At 34.7% G+C, this 11,002-nt stretch overlaps 1 protein-coding gene and 1 pseudogene across 2 annotated transcripts in view; one reads left to right on the top strand and one right to left on the bottom strand.

Moving 5' to 3' along the window:
• Nucleotides 1-11,002, bottom strand: part of FCHSD2 (FCH and double SH3 domains 2) — a 241,716-nt gene that overhangs the window by 16,854 nt on the left and 213,860 nt on the right. For both annotated transcript variants that reach the window (XM_023521654.1, XM_011377401.2), the window contains exon 13: nt 6,287-6,448. In XM_023521654.1, coding sequence (XP_023377422.1) covers nt 6,287-6,448 — 162 coding nt within the window. The remainder of the gene's footprint in view (nt 1-6,286; nt 6,449-11,002) is intronic.
• LOC111730385 lies at nt 22-1,222 on the top strand (annotated as a pseudogene).

Below are 11,002 nucleotides of genomic sequence, written 5' to 3'. Positions count from 1 at the left end.
GCTGGCATATCTGTGTTCAAATTCCAACCCTCTCCACTTACTAGCTGTGTGCTGCTGGGTGAGATATTTAATTCTTCAAGTTTATCTCTTCATCTGTAAACACATTAAGGATTGTTGTGATAATTAACTGAAATAATGCGTGAATATGCCTGACATAGTACTTGGTACGGAATAGAGCTTTAACAATATGAGCTACTTCCTTTTAGTAGTAGTTTAAGCTTAGTTGGTAGAACTGGAGTAAACTGCCTATCTTGAGGTTCAGATTAATATTTTTGAACATGTATTATGTATAAGATCTGTGTCAGGCACTTGTTATTATGGCTATGCAGAAAATCAAAGAACATAATACAGCTGGAGACACTTCTCTCAGAAGTAAAACGACATTTTTCAATGTCTATCTTTTGGTCTTGGCTGTTATGAGACTGGTTCTCTCAATCTGTGGACACCAATTCAACAGACATTGTATTTGGCTTAGTAATTAATTTCCAGCACCTAGCAAGGGGTTTCATTAGTAGTACAGGTTCAATACATGCTTACTGAATTAAATTAAGCTGATCCTGAGGTGTTCCAGGGAGCTAGTTTTTCTCAAGTGGTCATGAGCAAGTGGAATCAGGTATCATACGTGCAGCCAGTAGAGCTGGTGTTTCTAGCCCGCTTCAAGGAATGAGTTGGCTACAGACAACGGGGCCCAATGAAGAGACCAAGAGATTCCGGCCCCAGTTCTCAGATAAAGATGGTGATCACAGTGACAAAAAAGTTGAACAGCACCAAGTGGTGGTTTTAAAAAAGGGAGACCCATCAGTTGAAGAAGCCATGAAAATTAAAGCAGAAATAAAGGCTGCCAAAGCAGATGAAGAACCAGCTTCAGCTGATGGAAGAATCATGTATCGGAAACCAGTCAAGCGTTCCTCAGATGAAATATATTCAGGTTTAGCAAGCTCAAAAAAGACAAATGAGGATGAAATAAGCAGGACTCAGCAAAAGCAAATCAAAAATAGTAGCCTCTTTTATTTTGATAGTGAAGATGAAAATTAGTAAGTGTAAAATAAACATTTTGGACTTAGTATTTAACAATATATGGGGTGTTTTTAAAATAACTTTTTTTCCTTTTGTAAAGGTAATACAAGTCCATTATAGAAAATTTAGAAAATATAGAAAAATTTAGTAAGATAAAAACTATGTCCATTCATCAATACACCTTTGACTTAAAATGCTAACTCTGTAGACTTAAAATGCTAACTCTGTAGAACTACTATTAACGTTATTTCCTGTGTATATAGACATGAACTACTATTAACATGTTATTTCCTGTGTATGTAAGTTATATATTTTAAACAAAATTGAGATTGTATTGTGTATGTTCTCTATCCTGCTTCTTATTTGACATTATATTGTGAACATTTTTCCAGATCAGTAAAATTAAAAAACCTGACATCCGTAGCTACAGAGAATTTTGTAATTCAACAGATCCCCTGTTGTAGCTTCTTCATCAGCAGAACCCCACTTTGGGTGGGGGAGGTGATAATGTATGTAGTTAAGAATATTTCCTCAGCTCTTGCTAAGGGTAGCCATGTGACAGCTCTGGCAAGTTATGAGATACAAGTGGATCTTATACAAGTAAGGATCTAACATAAGTGATCTTGACAGAAGTCAGGACCTAATGTATAACATGGTGACTATAGTTGATAATACTGTAAAAAAATGAGAAGAGAAGAGAAAAGAAGAGAGAGAGAGAGAGATACAAGTAGAAGCCTGCTTAATAAAGCTACTGGGTTTTTTGGTACAAAGGGACAGATTTGGCAAACATGAACCTTGGTCCCTTCTTCATCCTTCCTAAAGTACAGACATAAAACCCCAGAGTACCGGACTCATTTTTAGGTACAAGGAAGGCAGCCACTTGCTCTGGGTGGCACGATGGAAAGACTCAAGGAGTTCGGACCCTAATGCCATGCCTCGAGGAGCTACTGCATCAACCCTGGAGTGCCAAAGTCTGGACATGATACATGAGAAGAATAAACACTCTCTTATTTAAGTCTCTGTCAGGTTTCCGTTACATACAGCCTAAGTAAGACAGTGGTCAAAGGTGCTTGTATGGAAACCTTCAAGTATATTTCTGATGACTTCCTAGAATGAAATGATGGAAGCAGAATTACTAGATCGAAGTATTTGAGTATTTCTTTCTTTAATCTTTAGAAATATTTTTCCAGTTTTATTGATAACATATATGTATGTATCACTGTATAAGTTTAAGGCTTATAGCATAATGGTCTGATTTACATCTGTTGTGAAATGAAAAATATTAGAATATTCTTAAAGCTTGTGATCCCTTTTTTCAAACAGCCTTTGAGAGAGGTTTTTACCGTTTTCTTCATTTACCATCTACAAGAGCTCATGTCACCTCATCTGTGGTAACAGTGGACCAGCCATGGGTTGGCACCGGTCATTTCGTTTTTGTCAATTTGATGTACTGAAAATGGTGTTTAGTAGTTAAATTTAATTAGCATTTTCTTTGATTTACCAGGGAGGCTAAACTGTTTTTCATATGTTAACAGACCATTTTGTATTTTTTGAATTAACTTTTTATTCATTTTCCATTAGTATTTTTCTTACTAATTTGTAAATTATGTAATCTATCAGTCTTCTTGTTCTGTTTCTCAATATCTGTATCAGATAAAGAATCACCTATTAAAAAAAACAAACACAATGGATCCTAACTGGGAATTTAGAATGTCAGTTTTGCCAAAAGTGTGGGCTGAGTATGAAGTTTAGTCCAATAAAAAGACTACTGCCATTTGGAAATACTGTAAATATAAAAGTGAATGAAGATTTCTGCAGGTATACTCTATTATTTTCTACAATTTATATTTATTTCATTACAAAATCCATTGTTTATTTTCTTTGGGGTTAGCTGAAACCAACAAACAGATTTTCAAATTTCAAAATCAAAGCCCATTGGACTGTAAGGACTATTAGCCATTATTGAGGCAGATGAGAATCAAACTACCATCCTGAAAATTAAAAATATTTAATATCCTTGCTTTTCAAACACATTATTCAGCATTGTCTTCATAATGAGTGGAGTAAGAATTTATTTCTATGCAACTCTGCAAAATGCTAATACTCTTAGGCTGCACGACAAAGTAGATGTCAGGATGTTTTTGTATAGTAGCTAGGAGAAATGGTTGAAGACAAGAAAGTCATATAAACCATGTCAGCTGTAGTTTGAGATTGAATCTATATAGTTAAGTGAATTATGATACATTTTCCTGATGAAATACTATATAGACACACACAAAAAATGATTATAAAGACCAGCAATACGGATTAGATGGAAAATATACAAAATTAACATTATTATGACATGTGTGTTAAAAAATAGTAGAAAGAGGAAGGAATTACATCAAGTTGATAATAGTGGTGTTATAAGAATGGAGGTTTAGGTCATGTTCTTCTCTATTGTACTAATTTTTTTAGTAATCTAGTTATATAACTTTTTCTAGTTTAAAATTAATATAATTTCAAAATTAGGTTGTAAACTGGATATGGATTTTTGAGTAAGAGAAGACAGGAAAATAAGAGAAGGGAGGGATGAGTGACAGAAAGGCTGACTGGGCCACTGTCAGAAATCCAATCATAGGAAGCCATGTGTAGGCTCTGGTTAACCATCAACTGAATAACTGCATCAGCAGACTGCTCTCCTTTTTAAAAAATGGTGATTCTTTTTGTTTTGTTTTCTTCTCAACCCTATATTCTGTATCATAGCAAGACAGAAGGCAAAAAGTTAATGCCCAATTAAGTATAGTTCCTTCCTTATTCTATTAGGTAAATAGACTATATATTTTAAAAACATTTGTCTCCTAGAAGGCACTTTATACTGTTAATGTCTAACAGTAGTATTAACTATGTTTTCCAGATGGAAGGGAATTCTGAACTTGATGACTAATGCTTTTGTTGGCATCTATAATGGAAGAAATAATTTGGTCCCCAGAATGTGTATTTCTGCTTTATGCTGCTAGCCAGCTAGCTGTCAGTGTGAAGAGATACAACTCCTTCTGAATTATTTCAGTGCTGTCATTTAAAAGCATGTTAAATAAATATTGAGACTTCAGTAAGCTATTTTGTGCCTACACCTCTCCCTTATTTATATTGTTAGTAGAGCTTCCACAAAATATGTCCCTTAACTGAAAGTGGAAAGATACAGACTCCATAAGACTAAAGGGAAGAAAATAGTTGGGTGGAATTGCAAAATGCTCCCTTCACAGAGGATATGTCTCCAGACAGTTCTCAAATATACCCAGTATAATCAACACTCACTACCAAACTATACTACTTACTGCCAGACACTGTACTAGGCACATCTTCATTTCCTTCCTTCACACTCAGAAGCACTTCTTGGTCTCCTGTTAAAATTCTTCATGGCCTCAAATGACATTTCCTTCTTGGGGTGAACTTCTTTCCTATTTTTCTAGCTGGTATTGAGCTTTTCTGATAGCATTTCACAAAATCATGAGATTTCTGAGTTGGAAGGAATCTTAGAATCATTTAACTTTCTCTCTGAAACCCAGAGAGAAGTTACTTTTTCCAAGGTGTATAGATAAATTGGAAGTAAGCAATTTTGAGTTTGCTGTACAGAAGCCCAGTCATACACTGCCAAGTGTATAAAAGTCATACACAGACTTTTATTGCTAAGATCTATAAAAGTCTGTCTGCTCTATCAGTGTGTCAGCTCTTTGAGGAGAAGACCAAGTCTTGGCCATCTACTATTTGCCAAGTAGGCACGTAGTCAGGAGATAAGTGTCTGCCTAATTGATTTAGTTAGAAAAGGTGCTAGTCCAAGAAAAATCATGGGTTTGATTGATTGCCAACAGTGCCTGTGAAGAAGCCAAAAGCAAATTTGTGCCTGGAATTTGCTGTCATCATAACTTCTGTACAACAGACTACCTTGAAGTAGATGGGAATTGTGACTTTTAGAAGATGCAATAAGAAATATTTCATGACGCAGAGCAACTATGTTGTACTGAAAACAGGGCAAGCTCTTCTAACCACAAAGTCAAGTGGGTGATGTGTGCTTATTTTCCACAGTTTGATTATCATTAATAGTGAAATAAAAATAAACCTTCTATAGATTTTTCCTTAAAATGCACATCCCCACGCAATCCTTTTTAAATGTGCAAGTGTATTCCCATTAGAAAATCAGAATGCTATGTGAAAAAACTGACAAAACTTCTAGGAATGTTTTTAAACTTTGGCCAATTTCTCTGGCAAGGATACCTTTTTTAATCTGAAGGACAAAAGCACTGAAGAGGCACTTTGAGAATAATGGAGATTATTGGGAGATTAGAATTTAGCTCTTAGTTTGCCACTATTCCATCTATTCATCCATCCTTTCATTCATTTCTTCCTTCAACAGATGTTTATTGAGTACCTACTATGTGCCAGGCACTTTGCTATGCACAGCAGTGAACCAGGTAGACATGGAGATTACATTCTAGAGAGGAAGACAAACAATAAACAAAAGAAAGCAAATAAAGAAGACAAATATAGATTGTAATAAATGCCACAAGTAAATAAACAGTATGAGAGAGTAATAACTGGGGAGGTAGCAGCAGCAATTACTTTTAGTCTGACCAGCTAGGCATCACATATCCAGCTAGGCATCACATATCCAGCTATGTAATATCAGGCTTTTTTGGTACCAGAGTTCCAACATGAGAAACTGAAGCTGAACTGGATGACAGTGGAGTAGACAGAGCCTTGGACTTGAAAACTTAAGCTCAAGTTTGGTCTTGTTTGTAGAACTATACCTGCACGGTCTCCCTGATGAAAGATACTGTGAGTGGATTGTGAAAGCCCTTGTGAACTGAACAGACTAAGCCACAGACTAAGAGCATTCCTTTTCCTTCTTTAAGACTGTTTACACCTCTTTGGATATTTATTTTCATTTATACTAGAGAAGACTTCTGAGAACTTCAGAAACCCTAGATTAAAATTTTTATTCTACTTCCAGACAAGAAGCACATCTGCTTCATGAACAGGATAAGTATGGTAAACTGGCACTGATAATCTATTCTTCACTGCACATATAAAAAGAGCACTTACCTCCCTTTTTTTCCTGTAATAAGTTCAACTCAATTAGTGATAGGTTAAAGAAAAAAAACCCAAACCACTAGCAAAACCATTATTTTTTCCTTTAAAATTTCAGCTATGATCAGGTTTGGCTACATAGTCAAAGCATAGAATCCTTCAATGAAAGTGAGGCCATCACATCCAAGAAGATAAACAGTACCGAGTGTAAAGTGCCATTATTGGTCACTGCAGGAAGGCGAGCCCATCGCTCATTTTCCAGTTCTTCCATTACTTGGTTCATTGCACTCTTTAGCCATGTGTCCACAGAAACACCGATCTGCTTTAGCAGGTCCAGCCGGGCTTCAGCTTTCAACTTAATAATCTAAGAAAAAAAAAAAAGGTCAGAAATCAAGGCTTTTTTTTTCTCAAATTGACTGTTTTTAGTTATTCGATTTATTAATTAGAACAATCTTGATATTCATTAGCGATTCGGCCTTGGCATAGTTGTTAATTTTTCAACTGGCGAGAGGGAAAGAGGGAAAGGTAAAAGAGGGCGTAGCGGGGGAGAAAGACAAGAACGGGGATCACGGGCTGCTAACAGTGGCAAATGGCACACTTGCATCTTGACAAGCCATCAAATGTAACATAAATAGGAAGATACTGATGTGCCATAAAGTCTGAATTCTTTTCTTCTTAATAAGGCTATGCTTCAGAACATCCTAAAATCTAGCATCTTCAACAGACTTCTAATCTAACCCAGCTCTTGGACCTTTTCTTCTCCTCTATAATCCATTTTTTTTACAAGACTGCAAATGATATCATGTCACTCCCTTGCTTAAAAACTTTCACGACTCCTGACTGCCTACTGAGTAAAGATTTTTAAATTAAATTATGATGCAGCTGTCGGAAATAGTAGATTGAGACTCATACAAAGTTCCTATTCTCCAAATGAAAAAAAGGGAAAAACTGCCTGTTTTTTGGCTCTTGTGTCAAGAGGTAAGCAAGTAAACCACTGAACCAGTTTAAACCTGTCTCAATCAAGCGGTAACTGCTTTGCTTAATAGCCAGGCTTCTGAAAGTGAGCCAATCAGGATAGTCTCGTGATTCTGCAAGGCAGCCAATCAACCACAGTCTCATTCCAGTAATCATCACTCCTGCTTCTGATAGTCTATTAATCTCTATATATCACAGCTAAAAGTGAGCCAATCTGTATAACATTTCCAGTTTTGAAAATATGCCAATCCCTGAAATCCACACTTCTCAAAACCCTATATGTAAGTTCTGCTTTGTTCAGAGAGACTGTATTTTGTAAGTACCATTCTCTTTTGCTTTACCAAGTAGTACATTCAGCTTAATTGTTCCACATAGTAGAGTGGTAGTCTCTTCCTCTAACAGTTGAAGGCTCCACTAAGATAATTTTAAGGACCCCTACTTGAAGGGCTTTTGAGAGACTCTTGGACAAACAAGTGTGCTCACTGAGCCTTTCTGGTATGCAATTTGATCACTCTCTGCTGGGGGATGTTGGTATCAAAAAGGATCTGAGCTCTGACTTGTTTCACTGAACTCTCACTGCTGAATTTACTTTGTATTCCTAAGATTTGTAAGTACACAGATTTTAAAAAACAGATAAAACTCATATCCTATAAAATTCACCATCTTAACCATTTTTAAGTGTAAAACTCAGTGAATTTGGATATCATATACATCTTTATATAAAGTAATTAAGAGTTTTTGGCTGTTTTTGGTATATCATTTGGTAAATAGTTCTGCAGAAATCTACTTATTCTTCTAATAAAGATTTTTTTTTGCAACAACTTTATTGAGATAAAGCTTCCATACCATGAACCCCACCCATTTAAAGTATATATTGCAATAGTTTATAGTATATTCACAGATATGTGCAACTATAATGATAGTCAATTTTAGAACGTTTTTAACTCCTCCAAAAGAAATCCTGTATCCTTTAGCTATTGCTCCCCTACCTCTTAGTTCCTGCAGCTCTGGCAGCCACTAATCTACTTTCTCTCTCTATAGATTTATCTATTCTGAACATTTAATATAAATAGAATCATACAATATGTGGTTTTTTGTGAGGCTCATCCATGTTGTAACACATATGACTATTTCATTTTCTTTTTTTTTTTCAGCCAAATAACATTCTATTGTATGGATATATCACATTTTGCTTATCCATGTGTCAGTTGATAGGCATTTGGGTTGTTTCAACCTTTTGGCTAATATGAATAATGTTGCAACATACATTAGTGTACAAGTTTTTGTGTAGATATATGTTTTCATTTCTCTTGAATATATACCTAGGATTGGAATTACTTGTTCATAAAGTAATGCTATGTTTAACCATTTGGGGGAAATGTCAGACTGTTTTCCAAAGTAGTTGTCTCATTTGACAATCCCACCTGCAGAGTAGAGGGTTACCAATTCTCACATCCTGGCAAACACTTGTTAATGTCTTCCTTTTTTGATTCTAGCCATTCTAGCGAGTGTAAAGTGGTCTCTCATTGTGGTTTTGATTTGTATTTCTCTGATGACTAATGATGTCAAACATCTTTTCATGGGCTAATTGATCATTTGTATATCTTCTTTGGAGAAATGTCTACTCAGATCTTTTGCTCATTTTAAAATTGGGCTGTCTTTTAACTTTGTCTTTGTCTTTTAATTCTAAGAGTTTTTATATACCCTAAATAAAAGTTCCATATCATATACATACTTTGCAAATATTTTTCCCCATCCTGTGGGTTGTCTTTCACTTTCTTGATAGTATCTATTGAAGCATGAAAGTTTTAAATTTTGATCAAATCCAATTTATCTATTGCTTGGGCTTTTGGTATCATATCTAAGGCATTAATCCAAGGTCACAAAGATTTACCCTTATGGTTTCTTCTAAGAGTTTTATAGTTTTAGCTGTTATATTTAGGTGTTTGATAATTTTGAGTTAATTTTGGTATGTGGTGTGAGGTAGGGTCCAACTTCATTCTTTTGCATGTGGATATCCTCATGTCTCAGCACCAGGATAGTATGCATTTTAAATTATTATAGGCAATGAAATGTTTAAAGAAAAAAACAAAAAACCTTTTCTTGGAAATTATAAATGTAAGCCATTTACCTACAGAAGCAGAGAAACAGAGGAGGGAGGGAGGGGAACAAAGAGAAAGAAGTAGAGTTTATTCTATTTCTCAATACCAAGTAATTTAGTTTTCATAAAATTTATTTTTGTCAGTGCTTTGCCAGACTGATGAACCTGGCTGATGAACATGGTATTTGCAAACTTAAGAGATTTAGACTGCAGTCTCAGAATAAACATTGCTATCTTTCCTTAGAGTTCTGCCTGTTTATATTTTAAAACTGTTTAAAAGCAGAATTTTCCAGTGTTTTCAAACGAATTTTGATGGTTTGCCAATGAATTAACATTCTGCAGAGCATAGCTCTCTGTAACTTGATGGCATTCTGGATACAACTTGGCCAAATCATTTTTAGAACTTATAGACACAGAGCATTTTTAAATGATCTTTTGAAAAGCCAAATCCTTTAGAATACATAATATTGGTGTATTAGCAATGTCAGTTAACTGACTTTAATATAAAATTTAACATAAGCATATTCAAGTGTCAAGCCATAGTTGAGTTTATGAAACTTTAATCATAAAGTCTGTAAATCTAATTTGGGCTTAATTAACTTATCTTTAAAAATATCATTTTACTAAGGATAAGGACTGTGTGTCTGTCGTAACTCTATTATTTAGGACACTGTCTTGCATATATAGTAGGAAATGAATAATGGTAGATTATAGTATTCTCTACTCTCAATTACTTGTAGTATCTTAAAAAAACTACTCCAAACAACTTTTATTATATGTACTAGGAACTATACTATTTCATTTAATCCACACAACAATTCTGGAGATAAATATCGTAAACTCCATTTTATAGATGAAAAAATGATTTAACCAAGGTTATATTAATTGCGGTAAATTTTTTCCCTCAGTAAATCATGCCTTCTGGTGTCCATGTAGCACCCCTCACCCCCAACATTGATTCTGGGCTTATCCATGTGATTTGTTTTGGCCAATGAGACATATGCAAACTTGAAGGAAGCAGAGGTTTGATAAGTAGTATTAGAACTTGATTTTTTAGAATGTGCCTCCATCATGTGAGGAAGCCCAGTTTAGCCTATTTGAGGAAGAAAGACCTTATGGAAAAAAGGCCTAGCCCTCTGGCAGACTCTCTAGCTAAATGCAGCTCCTTGAGGAATCTCATGTAAAACTTGCGAACGAAATGCAGACAACACCCAGAATGGTGAGAGATAATAAATCATTGTTATTTTTGCCTTAAAGTTGGGTGTTTTTTTGTTTTCGTTTTTAAGGCAGCAATAGATTATGGTGTTTGAATATTTTAAGTTCGAAACATGTGGGGATTTTCTAGGTATCTTTCTATTACTGAATTTTAATTTAATACTGATGGATCAGAAAACATATTCTCCATAATATCAATTCTTTTAAACTTACTGACACCGGTTTATGATTTAGTATTTGGTCTCACTGAATACTCCATGGGTACTTTTTTTTTGGTAAATTTAGCATTAATTATTCCTTGAAAGATTAGAACTCAATAGTGAAGCCAGGGGTTTTCCTCACAATAATATTAAAAAAAAAAAAAAAAAACAACTGTTTTTATTTCTCTAATGGGAATAAGACTATTTAGATAGTTTATGGTTCCTAAGTCTGTTTTAGTAAGTGATATTTTTCTATTAATTTGTCCAATTTATCAAAGTGTCAAATTTATTGGCTTGATGTCCATAATATCTTCTATCATTTTAGTATCTATAATATCTGTACTTACGTACTCCTAATTCTGGAATTAATTATTTGTGCCTTTTCTTTTTCCTTGTTTTTTTTTTTTTTTGCCAGAGTTGGTGAATT

This window comes from Pteropus vampyrus, unplaced genomic scaffold, assembly GCF_000151845.1.
Source record: "Pteropus vampyrus isolate Shadow unplaced genomic scaffold, Pvam_2.0 Scaffold311, whole genome shotgun sequence".
Classification (NCBI taxonomy): Eukaryota; Metazoa; Chordata; class Mammalia; order Chiroptera; family Pteropodidae; genus Pteropus; species Pteropus vampyrus.
This window is presented reverse-complemented; position numbering and strand designations above follow the sequence as displayed.